Source organism: Abramis brama, assembly GCF_963993115.1.
Source record: "Abramis brama genome assembly, chromosome: 19".
In the NCBI taxonomy this organism is placed as follows: domain Eukaryota; kingdom Metazoa; phylum Chordata; class Actinopteri; order Cypriniformes; family Leuciscidae; genus Abramis; species Abramis brama.
Genome location: NC_139981.1, coordinates 35309216 through 35336715, shown reverse-complemented (window position 1 = coordinate 35336715; position 27500 = coordinate 35309216). Strand labels below are relative to the sequence as shown.

General features: G+C 47.3%; 1 protein-coding gene across 1 annotated transcript in view; it reads left to right on the top strand.

Annotated features, from left to right (window-relative positions):
- LOC311070012 (cilia- and flagella- associated protein 210-like) overlaps window positions 1-27500 on the top strand; it is a gene marked incomplete at its 5' end in the record, with an annotated part of 46457 nt that overhangs the window by 12804 nt on the left and 6153 nt on the right. Inside the window, 2 exons of the mRNA XM_084093641.1 lie at window positions 99-263; window positions 342-514. Of these exons, the coding sequence (XP_083949767.1) occupies window positions 99-263; window positions 342-514 (338 nt within the window). The remainder of the gene's footprint in view (window positions 1-98; window positions 264-341; window positions 515-27500) is intronic.

The following is a 27500-nucleotide window of genomic DNA, read 5'->3' as shown; positions in this document are numbered from 1 at the left end:
ACACACACAAAAACTGATTTTGCACGGGCATTTTGCACTAGTATATATAATTTGAAATGCATTCATTGAATTAAACATTTTTCTCAACTCTTTATCAGAGGCAAATGCTGGAACGAAAGGCAGAGGAAGAAAAACAGAAATCTCTGGAGACGCTGAATGCACTGAAGGAAGCAGATAATCTCTTCAAGGAAAAGCAACAGCTTAAAGCTCAAAAAGCTAAAGAAGACGGAAAAGCACTCCAAGACATGTACATACAAGAAATGGTGGGTATTATTATAATATGTTTTATTTAATGCACTGAAATCATAATTTCTCTCTAATGCAACACTGGTTTTGTAAAGGCTGAAAAACATGCAATGGATCTCCGTACGAGAAAAGAACAGAAAGACTCGGTGGCGAAGAACATCGCTCTCTTTGTTGAGGAGGAAAACCAGTTCCAGAAATACGCCAAACAAGTCATCGAAGCAGCCCAGAAGGCAGAGAGAGACGTCTACCCTCTCCTGAAGGACCAGCGGTCAGTCCGTGGATACGGCAAGAGCGCGCAAGTGTTTTTTTCTTAAAGGTATAGTGGAGGATCTTTCCGAATTTTAGATAAGACCCGCCCTCTCCACTTTTTGAATAAGTTTGATTGATTCACAAGAATGATTGACAATTAGGAGGACCAATAGTATAGGTGATCCACCCGGAAGTAAAAAATCCTCCGCTATACCTTTAATATCCAGGGCTGAGTTTCCCGATAACGTTGTCTCTTAGCGCGCTACGAAGACTCTTAAGGTATAACTTAACTGAAGGTATACCATTTCTAGGTGTGTTCCCCGAACTATACCTTAGGAAGCTACTTAAGATATACCTTCTTACGTGCGACGTTACCGGGTGCTGTCCGTGGTGATGGTGCTGAATTGGTTGATATCGATGGCTCGAGAATCAATTATTCTCTCGTGCAGGGGCTGTTTATGTGAGAAAGCGGTGTTCTTTATAAAATAAGCACTTCAGAAATAGTTTAAATTGCATTTATTAGGACTCATGGGATATTATAAAAAATAATCCAAACTATAATAGCCTATAATAGCCTTGCCTACATATTTTAAAATTGTAGGCTATCATATATTGCTGCCATAATAACCATTTTAATTTTTATGTGCTTTCTTCTCTTTCCCATTTTTGTTCACTGAGGTGGAGCTGCGATTAAATATTGTTCTTGTAAATACTTTCCAGCATTTCAGTAAATAAAAGTGTACGTCACGTACGGTGCTCGGCAGTGATCAAAATGGATTTAAACAGTGAATTTTGAATCTCTTCTTGTAAACTCGGAGATGTGGATTCAGACGGCAATTAAATTACCACACGACCTGTTTGTCAAAAAACAGTAGGTACTAATTTGGCCAGGGATTTTTACGCGGGTTGGGTGAGAAAAAAACACTGATATTATGGATTCGGATGGCACTAAAATCACCGACTTACTGTACGAGCCCATGAGAAACAATATTAGCATCCGAATAGGACTTAACTGACAGTAGACTATGCTTTCACTGGCCTTTAAAAGCGCTCTTTAATTAAAATAAATTTAAAAAATCGTATTATATATAATAATATAATTAAAATTCTAACAACAATCAGTGTAATGACAATTTTATTCTTTGCACGAAAACACTTGAATTAGCCTAACTGAACACTGTCTGGGTGTATTAAAACTTCAGAATTATATTCATATAGACCTGCAACAGTGATAAGGTAAAGCTAAGAGTGGTCCAGACCAACCTTCCGAAAGTATGACTTACAGAAGGTATACTTAACTAAGAACGTTTCGGGAAACACGTATTAACGATAAGGTACAGCTTAAGGTGTAACTTAAGAACGACGTAGCGTTAAGAAGGTTTCGGGAAACCCAGCCCAGTTCTCCTGTTGTTCACTTTACTATTTGACTCAAAGTAAGGCTATTTTCGATTCTCTGCTTATCAAAGAATTTGCAGACTTTCTATCAGAGTTAGTTCTGGCTGCAGATGAAGTCCTAATTGTTGGTGATTTTAATATACATGTAGATAATGAAAAAGATGCATTGGGATTGGCATTTAAAGACATTCTGAACTCTATTGGAGTTAGACAACACGTGTCAGGACCCACTCATTGTCGTAATCATACTCTAGATCTAATATTATCACACGGAATAGATGTTGATGCCGTTGAAATTCTGCAGCAGAGCGATGACATCTCAGATCATTATCTAGTCTCGTGTAAACTTCATTTAGCCAAGGCTGCAAAGCCGACTCCGTGTTACAAATATGTTAGACCTATCACTTCTTGCCACTAAAGATTGCTTTATCAATAATCTTCCTGATCAGTTTCATCATCTCAGCATCCCAGATAGCTTAGAAGAACTTGATATTGCGACAGAAACTTTTAACTCTCTCTTTTCCAGCACTTTAGACTGATTTGCTCTTATCATCCGATCGTGGTTGTATCTCTCTATTAGTGTTACTCGATCTTAGTGCTGCATTTGACACTATCGACCACAACATTCTTTTAAATAGACTCGAAAATTATGTTGGCATTAGTGGAATTGCACTAGCATGGTTTAAATCATACTTATCTGACCGTTATCAGTTTGTAGCAGTAAATGAAGAGATGTCTCATCGATCACAAGTTCAGTATGGCGTACCACAAGGCTCAGTACTAGGACCGCTGCTGTTCACTCTGTACATGCTACCATTAGGAGATATCATTAGGAAGCATGGAATTAGCTTTCACTGTTATGCTGACGATACTCAGCTCTATATTTATTCACGCCCTGACGAAACTTGCCAATTCAAGAAATTAACGGAATGCACAGCTGATATAAAAAACTGGATGACTAGTAATTTCCTACTTCTAAATTCCGAAAAAACAGAGATTCTAATTATTGGACCAAAAACTTTCTCACGTAATAATCTAGAATACTGTCTAACACTTGATGGCTGCTCTGGCAAGTCTTCGTCGTCGGTCAGGAACCTGGGTGTGCTCTTTGATACCAATCTTTTGTTTGAAAGTCACGTGTCTAGTATCTGTAAAACCGCATTTTTCCATCTTAAAAATATATCTAAATTACGTCATATGCTCTCATTGACCAATTAGTCCATGCGTTCATGACCTCAAGGCTAGATTACTGTAATGCTCTACTGGGTGGTTGCCCTGCACGCTTAATAAACAAACTACAGCTGGTCCAAAACGCAGCAGCTCGAGTTCTTACCAGAACCAGGAAGTATGACCATATTAGCCCGGTTCTGTCAACACTGCACTGGCTCCCTATTAAACATCGTATACGTTTTAAAATATTGCTGATTACTTACAAAGCACTAAATGGTTTAGCTCCGCAGTACTTGTCTGTACAGGTGCTCCTGTCTGCCTCGTTGCTTCTGCTGCTGTTGTGTTGGTGTGCATCTGAAAGCTTTGTATATCTTTCTGTTTTTAATCATTATTTACTATCATTCCTTGTTGTTTATACTGCTAAATATATTACTTAACATCACACATTAACCTGACATCGCTACTCAGTGAAACACCCAAATTTAAAAGTGCTGGCTAATGCTAATCGTAAAATTCTCTAAGATTATTATTCACGTCGGCACAAATGATGTTCGACTCCGCCAGTCGGAGATCACCAAAATTAACATTAAAGAGGGGTGTGAACTTGCAAGTACGACATCAGGCACTGTAATTTGCTCTGGCCCACTTCCTGTTCGCAGGAGTGATGAGATAGTTAGTAGATTGTCATCACTCAATGGCTGGCTGTCTAAGTGGTGTCCGCAAAATAATATAGAATTCATAGACAATTGGAAAAGTTTTTGGGGCAGACCTGACCTGTTGAAAAGAGATGGTATTCATCCCTCCTGGGATGGTGCTGCTCTTCTCTCTAGTAATATGGCACATAGTCTTAGAGCTCAAACATGACAATCTGGGCCTCAGGTCAGGAAGCAGACAGACTGGCTAAACCGACCGTCTGCTAGCGGCCTCACGTTACCAAGGTCAGATAAATCCCATCACATAGAGCCTCTTTCACCTAGCTGTCATCATAGAATACTGTCTAACACTTGATGGCTGCTCTGTCAAGTCTTCGTCGTCGGTTAGGAACCTGGGTGTGCTCTTTGATACCAATCTTTCATTTGAAAGTCACGTGTCTAGTATCTGTAAAACTGCATTCTTCCATCTTAAAAATATATCTAAATTACGCCATATGCTCTCATTGACAAATGCGGAACAATTAGTCCATGCGTTCATGACCTCAAGGCTAGATTATTGTAATGCTCTACTGGGTGGTTGCCCTGCATGCTTAATAAACAAACTACAGCTGGTCCAAAACGCAGCAGCTCGAGTTCTTACCAGAACCAGGAAGTATGACCATATTAGCCCGGTTCTGTCAACACTGCACTGGCTCCCTATGATTATTTACAAAGCACTAAATGGTTTAGCTCCGCAGTGCTTGAGCGAGCTCTTAACGCATTATAGTCCTTCACGTCTATTGCGATCTCAAAATTCCGGCCAGTTGATAATGCCTAGAATATCAAAATCGACTGCTGGCGGTAGATCCTTCTCCTATTTAGCACCAAAAGTCTTCCTACCATTGTCCGGGAAGCAGACACACTCTGTCAGTTCAAAGCTAGACTAAAAACACATCTCTTTGACCTAGCATTCACATAACACATTATAGACTTCTATAATTAAATGTTAGGCTGCATAGATCAGGTCAGCCGGAACCAGGAACACTTCCCATAAATCCTGATGTACTCGTTACATCATAAGAAGAATGGCGTCTACGCTAATATTAGTGTCTCTGTTTATCCCGAGGTTTACCGCAGTCCACCGTATCCAGATCTGATGAAGGACCTGCGCCTGAACGTGACGACAGCGCAGTCCTGAAATGTCCACTAGTCTCTCCCTGTGAAGCCCTCCCTCCCCTCCCTTTACCTCTCTACAGAATAAGCGTTGTCTGGATAATTCCAGTTCGTGTGGCTACGTGGAAGTGATAAAAATTCTGTACCGTATTTTCCGGACTATAAGTCGCATCAGTCAAAAAATGCGTCATGAAGAGGAAAAAAACATATATAAGTCGCACTGGACTATAAGTCGCATTTATTTAGAAATTTATTTCACAAAATCCAAGACCAAGAACAGACATTTAATCTGGAAAGGCAAGTTATTCAACTACACAGTAGCACACAGAACAACAGGCTGAGTAGGTGTCCGGTGTGTTAACGCAACACATTAACAGTTATTCAGCTACACAATAGCATAAAGAACATATACCTGGGAGGCTGAATAGGCTAAATTAACATAAGCCAGCGAGTCCAACAAGCAAGTTACCAGTAAACAAGTTCACTAAGCCCCCGCGATCTCATTCCACATTACTGAATCCATTGAATTTTCTTCATCCTTGGTGTCGCGACTCGCTTCTGAACAACTCGCCAACTAGAGCGCCCTCTCGCGGCTGTAGACGGTAATGTTTTCTCTTGGTTCATCTCAGTCTGAATTAATTTTTATATATAAGTCGCACCTGATTATAAGTCGCAGGACCAGCCAAACTATGAAAAAAAGTGTGACTTATAGTCCGGAAAATACGGTATTATTAATTTTAAGGCCAGAAAAGTAGTATGTTGAGGGTTGATTAGTAGGGAAGGACTACACGCCTGCGCACATATATTCAAACACACATACCTATAGACTGAACTCGTAATATGCATGTGCGCCATCGGCGTTCTCACTGGTTCGTGTTTTTGAAGTTTGCGGAGAAAGAACTTAAGAGTTTTCTGTTAGAATGGTGTCATGTTAGCGGCCCCTAAGTTAATAACTACATTTTACATTTAGTCATTTAGCAGACGCTTTTGTCCAAAGCAACTTACAAATTAGGACTAAATTAAGCGAGTTATCGTGAAGAGGCAAGAAACAACGCAAGAATACGAAGTTCAGGCATTATTCAGAGTAGCATAAGGCCGATAAGCGAGGGTTTAAAGGAAAAAGGAGAGACTTTTTTTTTTATGAGGTTAAGTGCTTAAGGAAGAGATGAGTTTTCAGCTGTCTTTTGAAAGTTGTCAGGGATTCTGCATTCCGGATGAGGGTGGGAAGAGCATTCCTCCAGCATGGAACTGTGAATGAGAATGTTCTGGAAAGTGATTTTGAGCTGAACCCGAGAGCTGAACACGAGAGCTGAACCCGAGGGCTGAACACGAGGGCTGAACCCGAGAGCTGAACCCGAACCCGAGAGCTGAACCCGAGAGCTGAACACGAGAGCTGAACCCGAGAGCTGAACACGAGGGCTGAACCCGAGAGCTGAACCCGAGGGCTGAACCCGAGGGCTGAACACGAGGGCTGAACCCGAGAGCTGAACCCGAGAGCTGAACCCGAGAGCTGAACATGAGAGCTGAACACGAGGGCTGAACCCGAGAGCTGAACCCGAACCCGAGAGCTGAACCCGAGAGCTGAACCCGAGAGCTGAACACGAGAGCTGAACACGAGAGCTGAACACGAGGGCTGAACCCGAGAGCTGAACCCGAACACGAGAGCTGAACCCGAGAGCTGAACACGAGAGCTGAACACGAGAGCTGAACACGAGAGCTGAACACGAGAGCTGAACACGAGGGCTGAACCCGAGAGCTGAACCCGAACACGAGGGCTGAACCCGAGAGCTGAACACGAGAGCTGAACACGAGGGCTGAACCCGAGGGCTGAACACGAGAGCTGAACACGAGAGCTGAACACGAGAGCTGAACACGAGGGCTGAACCCGAGAGCTGAACACGAGAGCTGAACACGAGGGCTGAACCCGAGAGCTGAACACGAGAGCTGAACACGAGAGCTGAACACGAGGGCTGAACCCGAGAGCTGAACCCGAGAGCTGAACCCGAGAGCTGAACACGTGGGCTGAACCCGAGAGCTGAACCCGAGAGCTGAACCCGAGAGCTGAACACGAGGGCTGAACCCGAGAGCTGAACACGAGGGCTGAACCCGAGAGCTGAACCCGAGAGCTGAACCCGAGAGCTGAACACGAGGGCTGAACCCGAGAGCTGAACCCGAGAGCTGAACACGAGGGCTGAACCCGAGAGCTGAACACGAGGGCTGAACCCGAGAGCTGAACACGAGGGCTGAACACGAGGGCTGAACACGAGGGCTGAACACGAGGGCTGAACCCGAGAGCTGAACACGAGAGCTGAACACGAGGGCTGAACCCGAGAGCTGAACCCGAGAGCTGAACACGAGGGCTGAACACGAGGGCTGAACACGAGAGCTGAACCCGAACACGAGAGCTGAACCCGATAGCAGAACCCGAACACGAGAGCTGAACACGAGAGCTGAACCCGAGAGCTGAACCCGAACACGAGAGCTGAACCCGAGAGCTGAACCCGATAGCAGAACCCGAACACGAGAGCTGAACCCGAGAGCTGAACCCGATAGCAGAACCCGAACACGAGAGCTGAACCCGAGAGCTGAACCCGAGAGCTGAACCCGAGAGCTGAACCCGAGGGCTGAACCCGAGAGCTGAACCCTTCTAGAGCTGATATAATGCTTCCACCGCTTGAGTGAGGACAGCTGTCTCGGCCCAGCAATTAAGCAAATAATCCGAAAATGGGAGAAATCGAGACTAATGCTGGGAGGCGACACTTATGCCTGGATCAGATTGGAGAAGGTTCAGTGGAGAAGAAACATGTCAGACTACACGTTGCTTTCCGACCAGTCATCATGTGCCGTCTCACACACACATTCACTCTCACACACATACACACACACGCACTCACTCAGTCACACACACACACACACACACACACTCTCACGCTCTCTCTCTCTCTCTAGCTCACTCACTCACACAAACGCACTCACTCACTCAGGCTCACTCACTCTCACACACACACACACACACACACTCTCTCTCTCTAGCTCACTCACTCACACAAACGCACTCACTCACGCTCACTCACTCACTCACACACACACACACACACACTCACTCTAGCTCACTCACTCACTTGCGCACACACACACACTCACTCGCTCACTCACTCTCGCGCACACACACACACTCGCTCACTCACACACACATACACACACACTCTCTCTAGCTCACACAAACGCACTCACTCACTCCCGCTGCACAGTGTGTGCGAGTGAGTGTGCGCGCGAGTGAGTGAGTGCGTTTGTGTGCGCGAGTGAGTGTGTGTGCGAGAGTGAGTGAGTGTGTGTGTGTGTAAGCGAGTGAGTAAGTGAGCAAGCGAGAGTGAGTGTGTGTGCACGAGTGAGTGAGCGAGTGAGAGTGAGCGAGTGTGTGTGCGCAAGTGAGCGAGTGTGTGCGCGAGTGAGTGAGTGAGCGAGTGTGTGTGAGTGTGTGCACGAGTGAGTGAGTGAGCGAGCGAGAGTGAGTGTGTGTGTGTCAGTGAGTGAGTGAGTGAGTGAGTGAGTGAGCGAGTGTGTGTGAGTGAGTGAGTGAGCGAGTGAGCGAGTGTGTGAGTGAGTGAGTGAGTGTGTGTGTGAGTGAGTGCGTTTGTGTGCGCGAGTGAGTGCGTTTGTGTGCGCGAGTGAGTGTGTGTCCGAGAGTGAGTGTGTGTGTGTGTGTGCGCGAGTGAGTGAGCGAGCAAGAGTGAGTGTGTGTGTGTGTGCGCGAGTGAGTGAGTGTGTGTGTGCCAGTGAGTGAGTGAGCGAGTGTGTGTGTGTGCCAGTGAGTGAGTGAGCGAGTGTGTGTAAGTGTGTGCGCAAGTGAGTGAGTGAGCAAGCGAGAGTGAGTGTGTGTGTGCCAGTGAGTGAGCGAGTGTGTGTGAGTGAGTGAGTGAGTGAGCGAGTGTGTGTGAGTGAGTGAGTGTGTGTGTGTGTGTGTGTGAGTGAGTGAGTGAGTGAGCGAGTGTGTGAGTGAGCGAGTGTGTGAGTGAGTGCATTTGTGTGTGTGTGAGTGAGTGAGTGAGCGAGAGTGTGTGTGTGTGAGTGAGTGTGTTTGTGTGTGTGAGTGAGTGAGCAAGTGTGTGTGTGTGTGTGTGTGTGAGTGAGTGAGCGAGAGAGAGTGAGTGAGTTTGTGTGAGTGAGTGTGTGTGTGTGTGTGTGTGTGTGTGTGTGAGTGAGTGTGTGTGTGTGTGCGAGTGAGTGGGCGAGAGTGTGTGTGTGTGTGTGCGCGAGTGAGTGAGCGAGAGTGTGCGTGTGTGTGCGTGCGCGTGAGTGTGTGTGTGATTGAGTGAGTGAGTGAGTGAATGTGTGTGTGCGCGAGTGTGTGTGTGTGAGTGAGTGAGTGAGTGTGTGAGTGTGAGTGAGTGAGTGCGTTTGTGTGAGTGAGTGAGCTAGAGAGAGAGAGTGTGTGTGTGTGTGAGTGAGTGTGTGTGAGTGAGTGCTTTTGTGTGAGTGAGATAGAGAGAGAGAGAGAGAGTGTGTGTGTGTGTGTGAGTGAGTGAGTGAGTGCGCGAGTGAGTGAGTGAGTGTGTGTGTGTGTGTGCGCGAGTGAATGAGTGTGTGTGTGTGTGTGTGAGTGAGCGTGAGTGAGTGAGTGCGTTTGTGAGAGAGTGAGCTAGAGAGTGTGTGTTTGTGTGTGTGATTGAGTGAGTGAGTGCGTGTGTGTATATGTGAGTGAGTGAGCTAGAGAGAGAGAGAGAGAGTGTGTGTGTGTGTCTCGTGCACACACTCACACACACTCGCTCACTCACTCACTCGCGCACACACTCACACACACTCGCTCACTTGCGCACACACACTCGCTCAGTCTCACTCGCTCACTCACTCGCGCACACACACTCACTCTCGCTTGCTCACTTACTCGCTTACACACACACTCACTCACTCTCGCACACACACTCACTCGCGCACACAAACGCACTCACTCACTCGCGCGCACACTCACTCGCACACACTGTGCAGCGGGAGTGAGTGCGTTTGTGTGAGCTAGAGAGAGAGAGAGAGAGTGTGTGTGTGTGAGTGAGCGAGTGTGTGTGTGTGCGCGAGAGTGAGTGAGCGAGTGAGTGTGTGTGTGTGCGCAAGTGAGTGAGTGAGCTAGAGTGAGTGTGTGTGTGTGTGTGTGTGTGTGTGAGTGAGTGAGCGTGAGTGAGTGCGTTTGTGTGAGTGAGTGAGCTAGAGAGAGAGAGAGTGTGTGTGTGTGTGTGTGTGTGTGAGTGAGTGAGCGTGAGTGAGTGCGTTTGTGTGAGTGAGTGAGCTAGAGAGAGAGAGAGAGCGTGAGAGTGTGTGTGTGTGTGTGTGTGTGACTGAGTGAGTGCGTGTGTGTGTATGTGTGTGAGAGTGAATGTGTGTGTGAGACGGCACATGATGACTGGTCGGAAAGCAACGTGTAGTCTGACATGTTTCTTCTCCACTGAACCTTCTCCAGTCTGATCCAGGCATAAGTGTCGCCTCCCAGCATTAGTCTCGATTTCTCCCATTTTCGGATTATTTGCTTAATTGCTGGGCCGAGACAGCTGTCCTCACTCAAGTGGTGGAAGCATTATATCAGCTCTAGAAGGGTTCAGCTCTCGGGTTCAGCTCTCGGGTTCAGCTCTCGTGTTCAGCTCTCGGGTTCGGGTTCAGCTCTCGGGTTCACAGCTCTCGGGTTCAGCTCTCGGGTTCAGCTCTCGTGTTCAGCTCTCGTGTTCGTGTTCAGCTCTCGGGTTCAGCTCTCGGGTTTGGGTTCAGCTCTCGTGTTCGGGTTCAGCTCTCGTGTTCGGGTTCAGCTCTCGTGTTCGGCTTCAGCTCTCGTGTTTGGGTTCAGCTCTCGTGTTTGGGTTCAGCTCTCGTGTTTGGGTTCAGCTCTCGTGTTTGGGTTCAGCTCTCGTGTTCAGCTCTCGTGTTCGGGTTCAGCTCTCGTGTTCAGCTCTCGTATTCGGGTTCAGCTCTCGGGTTCAGCTCTCGGGTTCAGCTCTCGGGTTCAGCTCTCGGGTTCAGCCCTCGGGTTCAGCTCTCGGGTTCAGCCCTCGTGTTCAGCTCTCGGGTTCAGCTCTCGTGTTCAGCTCTCGGGTTCAGCTCTCGGGTTCGGGTTCAGCTCTCGGGTTCAGCTCTCGTGTTCGGGTTCAGCTCTCGGGTTCAGCTCTTGTGTTCAGCTCTCGGGTTCAGCTCTCGTGTTCAGCTCTCGGGTTCAGCTCTCGGGTTCAGCTCTCGGGTTCAGCTCTCGGGTTCAGCTCTCGGGTTCAGCTCTCGTGTTCGGGTTCAGCTCTCGTGTTCAGCTCTCGTGTTCGGGTTCAGCTCTCGGGTTCAGCTCTCGGGTTTAGCTCTCGGGTTCAGCTCTCATGTTCGGGTTCAGCTCTCGTGTTCAGCTCTCGTGTTCAGCCCTTGTGTTCGGGTTCAGCTCTCGTGTTCAGCCCTCGTGTTCGGGTTCAGCTCTCGTGTTCGGGTTCAGCTCTCGGGTTCAGCTCTCGTGTTCGGGTTCAGCTCTCGTGTTCAGCTCTCGTGTTCAGCTCTCGGGTTTAGCTCTCGGGTTCAGCTCTCGTGTTCGGGTTCAGCTCTCGTGTTCAGCTCTCGTGTTCAGCTCTTGGGTTCAGTTCTCGTGTTCGGGTTCAGCTCTCGTGTTCGGGTTCAGCTCTCGGGTTCAGCTCTCGTGTTCGGGTTCAGCTCTCGTGTTCAGCTCTCGTGTTCAGCTCTCGTGTTCGGGTTCAGCTCTCGGGTTCAGCTCTCGGGTTCAGCTCTCGGGTTTAGCTCTCGGGTTCAGCTCTCGTGTTCGGGTTCAGCTCTCGTGTTCAGCTCTCGTGTTCAGCTCTTGGGTTCAGCTCTCGTGTTCGGGTTCAGCTCTCGTGTTCGGGTTCAGCTCTCGGGTTCAGCTCTCGTGTTCGGGTTCAGCTCTCGTGTTCAGCTCTCGTGTTCAGCTCTCGGGTTCAGCTCTCGGGTTCAGCTCTCGGGTTCAGCTCTCGGGTTCAGCTCTCGTGTTCAGCTCTCTTGGGTTCAGCTCTCGGGTTCAGCTCTCGTGTTCAGCTCTCGGGTTCAGCTCTCGGGTTCAGCTCTCGGGTTCAGCTCTCGTGTTCAGCTCTCGGGTTCAGCTCTCGGGTTCAGCTCTCGGGTTCAGCTCTCGGGTTCAGCTCTCGGGTTCAGCTCTCGTGTTCAGCTCTCGTGTTCGGGTTCAGCTCTCGTGTTCAGCTCTCGTGTTCGGGTTCAGCTCTCGTGTTCAGCTCTCGTGTTCAGCTCTCGTGTTCAGCTCTCGGGTTCAGCTCTCCTGTTCAGCTCTCGGGTTCAGCTCTCGGGTTCAGCTCTCGTGTTCGGGTTCAGCTCTTGTGTTCAGCTCTCGGGTTCAGCTCTCGTGTTCAGCCCTCGTGTTCAGCTCTCGGGTTCAGCTCTCGGGTTCAGCTCTCGGGTTCAGCTCTCGTGTTCAGCTCTCGGGTTCAGCTCTCGGGTTCAGCTCTCAGGTTCAGCTCTCGGGTTCAGCTCTCGTGTTCAGCTCTCGTGTTCGGGTTCAGCTCTCGTGTTCGGGTTCAGCTCTTGTGTTCAGCCCTCGTGTTCGGGTTCAGCTCTCGTGTTCAGCTCTCGTGTTCGGGTTCAGCTCTCGTGTTCGGGTTCAGCTCTTGTGTTCAGCCCTCGTGTTCAGCCCTCGTGTTCAGCTCTTGGGTTCAGCTCTCGTGTTCGGGTTCAGCTCTCGGGTTCAGCTCTCGTGTTCGGGTTCAGCTCTCGGGTTCAGCTCTCGTGTTCGGGTTCAGCTCTCGTGTTCGGGTTCAGCTCTCGGGTTCAGCTCTCGTGTTCAGGTTCAGCTCTCATGTTCGGGTTCAGCTCTCGTGTTCAGCTCTCGGGTTCAGCTCTCGGGTTCAGCTCTCGTGTGAAGACCGACTTGGGGAAAGACCATCGACTCTACCTGTGAGACTCCACCGAGCAAGAACACCAGTAAGGCACTTAAGTATCTCCTTTTCCCTTTCCTTTCCCACTTTTATCCTTTTTTACCCTTACTCAGCATGTGCTTTCAATACATTCCTGTTGTCTCTCGGCAACGCTCTTTCATCACGCGCAGAAGGCAGCGCAATACTGCTAATCTGCGTCCCATTCACTCATCCTCACACACTCTCTCATTTCTAACAACTGGAAATACTCAACTCTCGACCGACTGGACCTGCTCTACACACGGACATCACAGACAACATTCTGGTGAGACCTCTCCATGTTTCAGATCATTTCCTCATTACTTTCAGTCTACAACTCTCTACCCCTGCTCCCCCCCCCACCGGTCACTCTCAGACCAAACCTGCGCTCACTTTCTCCCGTCTCTCCTCTGCTGTGTCTTCTTCTCTTCCCTCACCCTCACAGTGCTCATCTCTGGATGTGAATACCGTATGCTCCATCTTAACCTCTTCTCTAGACATGATCTGCCCTCTCTCCTCCAGGCCTGCACGCGCTGGACCCTCTGACCCCTGCTGATCTGAGGTTCTCCGTGAACACCGGACCGAACTCAGGCCAGCGGAGAGGAAATGGCCCAAATCAAAAGACACATCTGACCTGAGTATGTATCTGAGTACGTGCAGGCATGGTGTTCGCATACTTTACCACAGCTGAAGTGAAATAAATGCAATATTTGCCAAATAATACACAGATGTTTCAGAGACATTTTCATTCAATACTTTATGTACTGCTTCATACAGCGTCTGTTTGAACAAGAATAAAGTTCAACATATACATATACAAAACTGATTTGTGAGCTTTAGAGGAACTAAAGGTGTTCGAATGTCATGCGGTGAATCCGGCCAATCGTGGACCAGCTGTGTCGTCATCAGCCCTCGTGAGCCACTCTGGAGGAGCTGCGCTGGCTGAGTCCTCCGGCTACTCTCGAGTCGCTCTCGCGGCGCTGTGATGGCACACGTCACAGTCACGTGGCGTTGGCGCTGGATCAGGGCTGCGTTCCAGTCCACTTTTAGACAGGCACTTGCGAACTTCCCTAAGCCCTTCCCCTCGGGGGAATCCCTGCCGCCATTTTGAAGTGCGTTCCACTTCGTGAAGTGGATGAGGGAAGTTTATATGGACAGACCCTCGCTCCCTCGATTCTGACCAAGGGAGCGAGTCTACTTCATATGCACACTTCAGGGACCTACATGTCCCACAATGCAGTACAACTGTGACGTCACTACATAGCTTGTCTAATCACCACCACAACAAACAACTCTATGATATATTAATTATATATTTTTTTAATTTAAAATAACCCAAACACGCCTTTATACATTTGGATGCTGCATTAAACAAATTCTTAAAGGGGAAAAAATGTAAATAATAAATAAACTCCACAGCTGATTCAAGAGATCAAGGGTTAGGGCGTTCCAGTTCAGCGCCGCAGTCTCCGCCAGTAGAGGGCGCTCATGCAACACAAGCAGTGACGTACATCCGATTGAACGAGGCGGAGGGAAGTTAGCGAGTGAGCGAGGCGGAGGGAAGTTAGCGAGTGAGCGAGGCGGAGGGAAGTTAGCGAGTGAGCGAGGCGGAGGGAAGTTAGCGAGTGAACGAGGCGGAGGGAAGTTAGCGAGTGAGCGAGGCGGAGGGAAGTTAGCGAGTGAACGAGACGCGGTGAAGTTAGCGAGTGAGCGAGACGGAGGTGGAGGGAAGTCAGCGAGTGAGCGAGACGGAGGCGGAGGGAAGTTAGCGAGTGAGCGAGACGGAGGCGGAGGGAAGTTAGTGAGGCGGAGGCGGAGGGAAGTTAGCGAGTGAGCGAGGCGGAGGGAAGTTAGCGAGTGAGCGAGACGGAGGCGGAGGGAAGTTAGCGAGTGAGCGAGACGGAGGCGGAGGGAAGTCAGCGAGTGAGCGAGGCGGAGGGAAGTCACGGGGCAGAGGGAAGTCAGCGAGTGAGCGAGACGGAGGCGGAGGGAAGTCAGCGAGTGAGCGAGACGGAGGCGGAGGGAAGTTAGCGAGTGAGCGAGACGGAGGCGGAGGGAAGTTAGCGAGTGAGCGAGACGGAGGCGGAGGGAAGTTAGCGAGTGAGCGAGACGGAGGCGGAGGGAAGTTAGCGAGTGAGCGAGATGGAGGCGGAGGGAAGTTAGCGAGTGAGCGAGACAGAGGGAAGTTAGTGAGATGGAGGGAAGTTAGCGAGACGGAGGCGGAGGGAAGTCAGCGAGTGAGCGAGACGGAGGGAAGTTAGCGAGTGAACGAGACGCGGTGAAGTTAGCGAGTGAGCGAGACAGAGGCGGAGGGAAGTCAGCGAGTGAGCGAGACGGAGGCGGAGGGAAGTCAGCGAGTGAGCGAGACGGAGGCGGAGGGAAGTCAGCGAGTGAGCGAGGTGGAGGCGGGGCGGAGGGAAGTCAGCGAGTGAGCGAGGCGGAGGCGGGGCGGAGGGAAGTCAGCGAGTGAGCAAGACGGAGGCGGAGGGAAGTCAGCGAGTGAGCGAGGTGGAGGCGGGGCGGAGGGAAGTCAGCGAGTGAGCGAGGCGGAGGGAAGTCAGCGAGTGAGCGAGACGGAGGCGGAGGGAAGTTAGCGAGTGAGCGAGACGGAGGCGGAGGGAAGTTAGCGAGTGAGCGAGACGGAGGCGGAGGGAAGTTAGCGAGTGAGCGAGATGGAGGCGGAGGGAAGTTAGCGAGTGAGCGAGACAGAGGGAAGTTAGTGAGATGGAGGGAAGTTAGCGAGACGGAGGCGGAGGGAAGTCAGCGAGTGAGCGAGACGGAGGGAAGTTAGCGAGTGAACGAGACGCGGTGAAGTTAGCGAGTGAGCGAGACGGAGGCGGAGGGAAGTCAGCGAGTGAGCGAGACGGAGGCAGAGGGAAGTTAGCGAGTGAGCGAGACGGAGGCGGAGGGAAGTTAGCGAGTGAGCGAGATGGAGGCGGAGGGAAGTTAGCGAGTGAGCGAGGCGGAGGGAAGTTAGCGAGTGAGCGAGACGGAGGCGGAGGGAAGTCAGCGAGTGAGCGAGACGGAGGCGGAGGGAAGTCAGCGAGTGAGCGAGGCGGAGGCGGAGGGAAGTCAGCGAGTGAGCGAGGCGGGGCGGAGGGAAGTCAGCGAGTGAGCAAGACGGAGGGAAGTTAGCGAGATGGAGGGAAGTTAGCGAGACGGAGGCGGAGGGAAGTTAGCGAGTGAGCGAGACGGAGGCGGAGGGAAGTTAGCGAGTGAGCGAGACGGAGGGAAGTTAGCGAGTGAGCGAGACGGAGGCGCAGGGAAGTGAGCGAGATGGAGGCGGAGGGAAGTTAGCGAGTGAGCGAGGCGGAGGGAAGTTAGCGAGTGAGCGAGGCAGAGGGAAGTTAGCGAGTGAGCGAGACGGAGGCGGAGGGAAGTTAGCGAGTGAGCGAGGCGGAGGGAAGTCAGCGAGTGAGCGAGACGGAGGCGGAGGGAAGTCAGCGAGTGAGCGAGACGGAGGCGGAGGGAAGTCAGCGAGTGAGCGAGGTGGAGGCGGGGCGGAGGGAAGTCAGCGAGTGAGCGAGGCGGAGGCGGGGCGGAGGGAAGTCAGCGAGTGAGCAAGACGGAGGCGGAGGGAAGTCAGCGAGTGAGCGAGGTGGAGGCGGGGCGGAGGGAAGTCAGCGAGTGAGCGAGGCGGAGGGAAGTCAGCGAGTGAGCGAGGCGGAGGCGGGGCGGAGGGAAGTCAGCGAGTGAGCGAGACGGAGGCGGGGCGGAGGGAAGTCAGCGAGTGAGCGAGGCGGAGGGAAGTCAGCGAGTGATCGAGACGGAGGCGGGGCGGAGGGAAGTCAGCGAGTGAGCGAGACTGAGGCGGAGGGAAGTCAGCGAGTGATCGAGACGGAGGCGGGGCGGAGGGAAGTCAGCGAGTGAGCGAGACTGAGGCGGAGGGAAGTCAGCGAGTGATCGAGACGGAGGCGGGGCGGAGGGAAGTCAGCGAAGTTAGCGAGTGAGCGAGACGGAGGCGGGGCGGAGGGAAGTCAGCGAGTGAGCGAGACGGAGGCGGGGCGGAGGGAAGTCAGCGAGTGAGCGAGACGGAGGCGGAGGCAAGTCAGCGAGTGAGCGAGACTGAGGCGGAGGGAAGTCAGCGAGTGATCGAGACGGAGGCGGGGCGGAGGGAAGTCAGCGAGTGAGCGAGACGGAGGCGGGGCGGAGGGAAGTCAGCGAGTGAGCGAGACGGAGGCGGAGGGAAGTCAGCGAGTGAGCGAGACGGAGGCGGAGGGAAGTCAGCGAGTGATCGAGACGGAGGCGGGGCGGAGGGAAGTCAGCGAGTGAGCGAGACTGAGGCGGAGGGAAGTCAGCGAGTGATCGAGACGGAGGCGGGGCGGAGGGAAGTCAGCGAGTGAGCGAGACTGAGGCGGAGGGAAGTCAGCGAGTGATCGAGACGGAGGCGGGGCGGAGGGAAGTCAGCGAGTGAGCGAGACTGAGGCGGAGGGAAGTCAGCGAGTGATCGAGACGGAGGCGGGGCGGAGGGAAGTCAGCGAGTGAGCGAGACGGAGGCGGAGGGAAGTCAGCGAGTGAGCGAGACGGAGGCGGAGGGAAGTCAGCGAGTGATCGAGACGGAGGCGGGGCGGAGGGAAGTCAGCGAGTGAGCGAGACTGAGGCGGAGGGAAGTCAGCGAGTGATCGAGACGGAGGCGGGGCGGAGGGAAGTCAGCGAGTGAGCGAGACTGAGGCGGAGGGAAGTCAGCGAGTGATCGAGACGGAGGCGGGGCGGAGGGAAGTCAGCGAGTGAGCGAGACTGAGGCGGAGGGAAGTCAGCGAGTGATCGAGACGGAGGCGGGGCGGAGGGAAGTCAGCGAGTGAGCGAGACTGAGGCGGAGGGAAGTCAGCGAAGTTAGCGAGTGAGCGAGACGGAGGGAAGTTAGCGAGTGAGCGAGACGGAGGCGGAGGGAAGTTAGCGAGTGAGCGAGACGGAGGCGGAGGGAAGTTAGCGAGTGAGCGAGACGGAGGCGGTTAGCGAGTGAGCGAGGCGGAGGGAAGTCAGCGAGATGGAGGCGGAGGGAAGTTAGCGAGTGAGCGAGACGGAGGCGGTTAGCGAGTGAGCGAGGCGGAGGGAAGTCAGCGAGATGGAGGCGGAGGGAAGTTAGCGAGTGAAGGGCATGACAGTTTTGGACTGGAACACAGCCCAAGTCGGACAAATTTTCTAACCAGCATGCACTGCTTCAGTCAGCCGGCGATCGGTCTGTGCAGAGCTGCATCAAGTCCAGCAAGCCTATAATTATACCGCACATGACAGCTTCACACACTCATTTGAAACGGATCTAGACTATGACGTCATATCACATGCAATTGAACTTAATAAAAGGTTTACACCACATGTATCTTATGATCATCACATATCTTGAATTACATCACCACATCGTCTACACAAGCCACTGATGCTTTAATGTTTTATTTGATCAACAAGTGTACTGTCATCATTCATCTGGCTGATCTGAGACCGTCAGTAATCACACTCAGCTGTGATTGGTCCATCCCGTAACGAGTGTCACGTGACACTGGTGATGCTGTCGCTGGTAGTTATTGCTCATGCTCATGTATTTGTGAATAAAGGCACTGTTGCGCTGGAAATGTATTTTGGATGATAAAAAAAAAAATATTATATGCAATATATTTCCCTATGCCTTGACCAAAGCCAAGTAATCCTGCGTTCTGCACAAGGGTTTTCTGGGTAATGGAGAGGGCTACTCCTGCAGGTCCAGGACCCACCTACTGAACCCCGAACCAAACACACTCATCTAAGATTGGCCAATCAGACTGAGTACCGATACTACCGAATTAAGTTTAAATGAAGCAAAGTTTATATAGCCAAAGTGAGAGCTGCTAACTATGAATTAATAATTTATTCCCAAGAATTTAGAATTCATGTGCTAGTTTATTAATTACTACGACGTTCTTAATTCGTGGCCATGATTTAATGAATCCGAGTTTTAATGACTATCTATAAATTACAGAAACGTCTGTCTGTCTGTGTGTCTGTCTGTCTGCCTGTGTGTGTGTGTGTGTGTGTGTGTGTGTGTGTGTGTGTGTCTGTTACTCGCATATCTCTCGAACCGTTAGTCCGATGGATTTCAAACTCGCCAGATGTCTCGCTACGGGCACGAGTAAGTGCAGTGCCAAGTTTGATGTTGTTTGGATGAGAAATGCAAAAGATATCGTTAAATATATCATTTTTAGAAGGTTGTGGTTTAAAAAGAAACATTCTGACATCAGTCAGCTACACTGTTTACTTCTGAATATTATAGTTTGGTTCCAGAACGTGATAAATCCATTTTGATTAATTTGAGTAAAAATGTGTTTTCTTTACCAAGAAAGTGGCAAGATGAAAACCACTATTTTCTGTTTCAAACTTTCACATAGCATCTTTAGGTTATAATAACATAAATTCAAATCCAGATTTTGATTTTCAAAGATTTATTATAAAAACAGATTATTTTTTCCCAAAAATGCAATAAATTCATGACACTTTTTTTCCCAAAATGCAATTAATCCATTGAATCAATATAAAAGTTATTTTTTATCATATTGAAACTGTTGAAATCAGCCATCGCTAAGAAATATCTCCTGAACTTTTTTGACTGCGATCAGCTCACAAAAACTGATTTTGCACGGGCACTTTGCACTGCTCCCTGAATCGACGCGCTTATTCATTTGTGGATGTAAACTGAATCTGTAAGTCAGCTATCCTGTTTACTTCTGAATATTATATTTCATTCTGGTGCGCTTAACGTTATCGCTACTGTGTAATAGTAGCCTATGCTATTCACCAGCTAAACACATCCTATTCAATGCGTTCACAGTCTCTTTCACGGGAATCATTTGTAGTTGCCTATTCACAAACTGTTTGCTCAAGCATAGCGTTTTCTCGGAGTTCACGTTGTGCTTTCTACCATGCACAAATAAAAATGTAACTGAACTTTTGCTGTGTAATTGTAACAATGTGCACTCAAACACACCAAACCAACAATTACTAAAAACACACTTAAAAACTGATTTTGCACGGGCATTTTGCACTAGTCTATTTATAAATTACAGAAACGTCTGTCTGTCTGTCTGTATGTCTGTGTGTGTGTCTGTTAACCACATATCTCTCTAACCGTTAGTCCGATGGATTTCAAATTCGACAGGTGTCTTGCCACGGGCACGAGTAAGTGCAGTGCCAAGTTTGACGTTGTTTGGATGAGAAATGCTAAAGATATCGTTAAATATATCATTTTTAGAAGGTTGTGGTTTAAAAATAAACATTCTGACATCAGTCAGCTACACTGTTTACTTCTGAATATTATAGTTTTCTTTACCAAGAAACCAACAATTACTAAAAACACACACAAAAACTGATTTTGCACGGGCACTTTGCACTGCTCCCTGAATCGACGGATGTGGATGTAATTCATTGGATGTAATTCATATTCATTTGTGGTTGTAATCTGAATCTGTAAGTCAGCTATGCTGTTTACTTCTGTAATTTATAGATAGATTCTGGTGCGCTTAACGTTATCGCTACTGTGTAATAGTAGCCTATGCTATTCACCAACTAAACACATCCTATTCAATGCGATCACAGTCTCTTTCACGGACATCATTTGTAGCATAGCGTTTTCTTAAATATATCGGTAAAAGAAGCACTTAGAAGGTTGTGGTTTAAAAATAAACATTCTGTCAGCTACACTGTTTACTTCTGAATATTATATTTTATTCACGGCCATCAATTGTAGTAACCTAGCCTGCTCCCTGAATTCAATGCGTTCACAGTCTCTTTCACGGACACCAAACCAACAATTACTAAAAACACACACAAAAACTGATTTTGCACGGGCATTTTGCACTAGTAATAAGTAAATCTAGCCAGCACATTAATTAAACTTAGAAAGATGACAAAAGCATGTTGATGTGTGTAAGATTTACCTGTAGATTACTGTACTACTGTATTACTGTGAGACTTGCTTAATACTCATTGTTTTACCATATTAGTTAAGTATAAAATGTACACTTGAGTGTGAAGTGCAGTTCACCTGTGGTGTTCTTCTCCCAGAGGAGTGCCGAACCGTGTGTGTGTGTGTGTGTGTCCCGCTCCTCATGCTAGCGTACTCGTGTGTGGACACATGTATAATGGCTTGCTGTTCAGTAGTGGTATAATAATATATTTATGTTAAGGTTTTCCATAGGCCATCATGTGTGCCCTGCTGTCCTCCGGGATCAGCTCTTCCTCTCCGGGCCGGATCATCACTACAGGTCAGAGGAGACACACTGCCCAGTGCACCCTTTTGTTACTATAATATTTATATTTATGTGAACTATAATATATACTATAATATTTATATTTATGTATATTTATGAGTCCTTTTGTTACTATAATATTAATATTTATGTGAACACAACAGTGACTGTTCTCTGATGATTATTTCAGTGAAGTGGAAGAATTGACAAACAATTGAGGACAGAGGGGAGACCATAGAGAGAGGTGTGTGTGTGTGTGTGTGTGTGTGTGTGTGTGAACAGAGACTGTGTTCACTGTGCTCTCAGAGAGAGAGGTGTGTGTGTGTGTGTGTGTGTGTGTGAACAGAGACTGTGTTCACTGTGCTCTCAGAGAGAGAGGTGTGTGTGTGTGTGTGTGTGTGTGTGTGAACAGAGACTGTGTTCACTGTGCTTTCAGAGACAGAGGTGTGTGTGTGAACAGAGACTGTGTTCACTGTGCTTTCAGAGAGAGAGGTGTGTGTGTGTGTGTGTGTGTGTGTGAACAGAGACTGTTCACTGTGCTCTCAGAGAGAGAGGTGTGTGTGTGTGTGTGTGTGTGTGTGTGTGTGTGAACAGAGACTGTTCACTGTGCTTTCAGAGAGAGAGGTGTGTGTGTGTGTGTGTGTGTGTGTGTGTGTGTGTGTGTGTGTGTGTGTGTGAACAGAGACTGTGTTCACTGTGCTCTCAGAGAGAGAGGTGTGTGTGTGTGTGTGTGTGTGAACAGAGACTGTGTTCACTGTGCTTTCAGAGAGAGAGGTGTGTGTGTGTGTGTGAACAGAGACTGTGTTCACTGTGCTCTCAGAGAGAGAGGTGTGTGTGTGTGTGTGTGTGTGTGTGAACAGAGACTGTGTTCACTGTGATCTCAGAGAGAGAGGTGTGTGTGTGTGTGTGTGTGTGTGTGAACAGAGACTGTGTTCACTGTGGTGTGTGTGAGGTGTGTGTGTGTGTCAAGTCAACAATTGTCAACAAGTCACAATACAGATTGTATCAAAGCAGCTTCACAGTATTAAATTAAAATAATACAACAAGGTTTGTTTCTAGTGGAATTTATTGATTGATAGAATAAAATTAAATATCCCCAAATATCCCCAACTGAGCAAACCAAAGGCAACAGTGGCAAGGAACCGAAAAAACTCCATCAGGTGACCTAATGGAGAAAAAAAAAACCTTGGGAGAACCCAGGCTCAGTCGGGGGCCAGTTCTCCTCTGGCGTTTATGAACTAGAAGTCGGATTTAACTGTAAGATTAAAAGTATTATATGAATGCCTGGCTGAAGAGATGCGTCTTTAATCTAGTTTTAAACTGGGAGAGCGAGTCCGAGCAACGAACAATATCAGGAAGACTATTCCAGAGTTTCGGAGCCAAATGTGAAAATGCTCTCCCTCCTTTGGTTGATCTGGATATCCTAGGTATGACCAAAAGCCTCGAATTTAGTGATCTTAAAGAGCGCGATGGATTATAGGGCGATAGAAGATCCGTTAAATAGACTGGAGCTAAGCCGTTTAGGGCTTTATAAGTCAGTAGCAATACCTTGTAATTAATACGGAACTTTATAGGTAACCAATGCAGTGATGATAAAATCGGTGTTATATGATCATATTTTCTTGATCTAGTAAGAACTCTAGCAGCAGCATTTTGGACTAACAGTAGCTTGTTTATTGAGGATGCAGGACAACCGGCTAATAAAGCATTACAGTAATCTAGTCTCGAGGTCATGAATGCATGAACTAACTTTTCTGCATCAGAAACTGATAGCATGTTACGTAGCTTAGCAATGTTTCTAAGGTGGAAAAAGGCTGTTTTTGTAACATGAAATATGATTTTCAAAAGACAGGTTACAATCTAGTATAACACCCAGGTCTTTTACTGTAGAGGATAAAGTAACAGGACATCCTACTATGTTAAAGTTGTATTGTGAGAGGTTTTGTGGGCGGTTTTTTGAACCGATAAGTATTACCTCTGTCTTGTCTGGATTTAATAAAAGAAAATTACGCGTCATCCAATCTTTTATATCTTTAACACACTCTGTCAGTTTGGATAATTTAGCGTTTTCATCTGGCCGTGATGAAATATATATTTGAGTGTCATCAGCATAACAATGGAAACTAATTCCATGTTTCCTTATAATATTTCCAAGTGGCATCATATATATTGAGAATAACAGAGGGCCTAACACAGATCCCTGCGGCACTCCATAGTTTACTGGAGTTATGATCGATTTTTCTCCATTTAAATAGACAAAATGGTAGCGGTCAGATAAGTATGATCTGAACCAGCTTAATGCTTGTCCTTGAACACCAGTATAATTTTGTAGTCGATCTAAGAGTATTGTGTGATCTATAGTATCGAACGCAGCACTTAGATCAAGTAAAACTAGTATTGAGATACAGCTTTGGTCAGAAGCTAAAAGTAAATCATTTGTGATTTTAACGAGCGCAGTTTCAGTGCTATGATGCGGCCTGAATCCAGACTGAAACTTTTCATAGATGTCATTTTCTTGCAAGAAAGAGCCCAGTTGAGCGGACACAACTTTTTCTAGTATTTTAGACATAAAAGGAAGATTTGAAATGGGTCTATAATTTGCTAGATTATTATGATCTAATTGTGGTTTCTTAATGAGAGGTTTTATAACTGCCAGTTTAAATGTTCTTGGAACATGACCTAAAGATAAAGATGAGTTAATAATATTGAGGAGAGGCTCTTCCACTACAGGTAACACTTCTTTCAGTAGTTTAGTTGGTATAGGATCTAATAAACATCTTGTTGTTTTAGATGAAGTGATAGGCTACGTTTATTTAACTCTTTTTGTTCTATAGTTGTAAAGCACTGTAATTGTTCTTGCGGGGGGATAATTGAGGCTGAATTATAATTATATTGAAGATTGAACGTTTACAATTGTGGTTCTGATGCTTTCTATTTTCTCAGTGAAGAAGTTCATGAAATCATTACTACTAAACTGTAACGGAATATTTTGTTCTGGTGACGTCTGTTTATTTGTTAGTCTAGCCACAGTGTTAAATAAAAACCTTGGATTGTTTTGGTTGTTTTCTATTAGTTTGCGGAGGTGCTCAGCCCTGGCCGCTTTTAGGGCCTTTTTATAACGTGACATACTGTCTTTCCACGCGATTCTAAAGACCTCTAAATTAGTTTGTTTCCATTTACGCTCTAAATTACGGGTTTCTCTCTTTAGAACATGCGTAGTATTATTGTACCATGGTGCTTTAATTTTCTCTCTGACCTTTTTTAATTTAATGGGTGCAACAACATCCAATGTTCTAGAGAGAATGGTGCTCATAGTGCTAGTTAGTTCCTCTAGTTCCTCTGTTTGTTTGGGTTCAGGCAGCAGCTGAGACAGATCAGATAAGCAATTTGAGAAATTATCTATGGTGGATGGAAGGATTGATCTGCCTGGTCGATAACGCGGCGCCGCATGACATATTTCAGCAGTACGTAATATGCAAGTTACCATGTAACTAGTGCAAAATGCCCGTGCAAAATCAGTTTTTAAGTGTGTTTTTAGTAATTGTTGGTTTGGTGTGTTTGAGTGCACATTGTTACAATTACACAGCAAAAGTTCGGTGACATTTTTATTTGTGCATGGTAGAAAGCACAACGTGAACTCCGAGAAAAGGCTATGCTTGAGCAAACATTTTGTGAATAGGCAACTACAAATGATGCCCGTGAAAGAGACTGTGAACGCATTGAAAAGGATATGTTTAGTTGGTGAATAGCATTTACACAGTAGCGATAACGTTAAGCGCACCAGAATGAAATATAATATTCAGAAGTAAACAGCATAGCTGACTTACAGATTCAGTTTACATCCACAAATGAATAAGCGCGTCGATTCAGGGAGCAGTGCAAAGTGCCCGTGCAAAATCAGTTTTTGTGAGCTGATCGCTGAACAAAAAAGTTCAGGAGATATTTCTTAGCGATGGCTGATTTCAACAGTTTCAATATGATAAAAAATAACTTTTATATTGATTCAATGGATTAATTGCATTTTGGAAAAAAAAGTGTCATGAATTTATTGCATTTTTGGGGGGAAATAATCAGTTTTTATAATAAATCTTTGAAAATCAAAATCTGGATTTGAATTTATGTTATTTATGTTAAATAGTGGTTTTCATCTTGCCACTTTCTTGGTAAAGAAAACACATTTTTACTCAAATTAATCAAAATGGATTTATCACGTTCTGGAACCAAACTATAATATTCAGAAGTAAACTGATGTCAGAATGTTTATTTTTAAACCACAACCTTCTAAAAATGATATATTTAACGATATCTTTTGCATTTCTCATCCAAACAACGTCAAACTTGGCACTGCACTTACTCGTGCCCGTAGCGAGACACCTGTCGAGTTTGAAATCCATCGGACTAATGGTTCGAGAGGTTCACACTGGTTTAGACCATAGACTGTAAAAAAAATGGTTTACTTTAGACGAACACTGACCACTATTATTAGCGCAGCGGCCGTCAGCTAACTCTTCACGTCATGTCATCACAAAAAGAAATATACAAGAGGAAGATAAAGGAATTAGGAATCATAGATCCATATGAAGCACCACAAGTTCTTTTTACAGGCATTCAATGTGTAGAAAAACATCCTGACATTGAGTTCGGTGACATTTACAGCTATTCACTTATTCCCATCACGCTACACCAGAGCTTCATTAAAAGCATACAAAAGCTTAGCAGGCTATCGGTATCACAGCATCGGGCATGATAGAAGAATAGATGAATATTTCGCGACGAGCAGTATTATCACCAACGGTTTAGCATTTTCTATTCCGTCAAGATGGCTGCTCCAAATGGCGTGACGTCACGCGGGACGTCCCAATAGATCTGAGAGAAAATCTGCAAACTCTTTTAGGAAATCAGCGTAAGGCCCAGGCGGTCTATATAAAGTAGCCAAAGCTAGAGATAATAGGGATGTTTTTCTAACATCTGAGAGCGTAACATTTAGTACAAGTACTTCAAAGGAATTGTTTTCTGGGTAACATTAAGAATATCTCTATAGATTGTTGCAACACCGCCGCCACGACCAATCAGACGGGGCTCATGCTTATAGGAGTATCCTGATGGAGTAGACTCATTTAGACCGAAATAATCATTTGGTTTAAGCCAGGTTTCAGTAAGGCAAAGTACATCGAAGCTATTATCTGTGACTATTTCATTTACAATAACTGCCTTAGGTGTGAGTGATCTAATGTTTAGAAGACCTAGCTTTAAAAATTGTTTTTGTTTACTAATAGCAACATTTTCTGTTTTAATAACAATTAGATTTTTCCTAGATCCTGCAGTAGATTTATTATTTGATCTCACTAAACGAGGAATAGACACAGTTTCAATGCAATGTTCTACACTAGTATTTATATCAGTTAAATTGGTGCAGGAGAGACTATGATTTGGACTTTTGGTTACTAGTCAAACGGTATTTAACATCTTGGAGATGTTATCAGACAGAAGATCCGCTCCGAGGTGTGTGTGTGTGTGTGTGTGTGTGTGAACAGAGACTGTGTTCACTGTGCTCTCAGAGAGAGAGGTGTGTGTGTGTGTGTGTGTGTGAGTGAACAGAGACTGTGTTCACTGTGCTCTCAGAGAGAGAGGTGTGTGTGTGTGTGTGTGTGTGTGTGTGAACAGAGACTGTGTTCACTGTGCTCTCAGAGAGAGAGGTGTGTGTGTGTGTGTGTGTGAACAGAGACTGTGTTCACTGTGCTCTCAGAGAGAGAGGTGTGTGTGTGTGAACAGAGACTGTGTTCACTGTGCTCTCAGAGAGCGGTGTGTGTGTGTGAGCAGAGACTGTGTTCACTGTGCTCTCAGAGAGAGAGGTGTGTGTGTGTGTGTGTGTGTGTGTGTGTGAACAGAGACTGTGTTCACTGTGCTCTCAGAGAGAGAGTGTGTGTGTGTGTGTGTGTGTGTGTGTGTGTGTGTGTGTGTGTGTGTGAACAGAGACTGTGTTCACTGTGCTCTCAGAGAGAGAGGTGTGTGTGTGTGTGTGTGTGTGTGTGTGTGAACAGAGACTGTGTTCACTGTGCTCTCAGAGAGAGAGGTGTGTGTGTGTGTGTGTGTGTGTGTGTGAGTGAACAGAGACTGTGTTCACTGTGCTCTCAGAGAGAGAGGTGTGTGTGTGTGAACAGAGACTGTGTTCACTGTGCTCTCAGAGAGAGAGGTGTGTGTGTGTGTGTGTGTGTGTGTGAGTGAACAGAGACTGTGTTCACTGTGCTCTCAGAGAGAGAGGTGTGTGTGTGTGTGTGTGTGTGTGTGTGTGAACAGAGACTGTGTTCACTGTGCTCTCAGAGAGCGGTGTGTGTGTGTGAGCAGAGACTGTGTTCACTGTGCTCTCAGAGAGAGAGGTGTGTGTGTGTGTGTGTGTGTGTGTGAGTGAACAGAGACTGTGTTCACTGTGCTCTCAGAGAGAGAGGTGTGTGTGTGTGTGTGTGTGTGTGTGTGTGTGTGTGAACAGAGACTGTGTTCACTGTGCTCTCAGAGAGAGAGGTGTGTGTGTG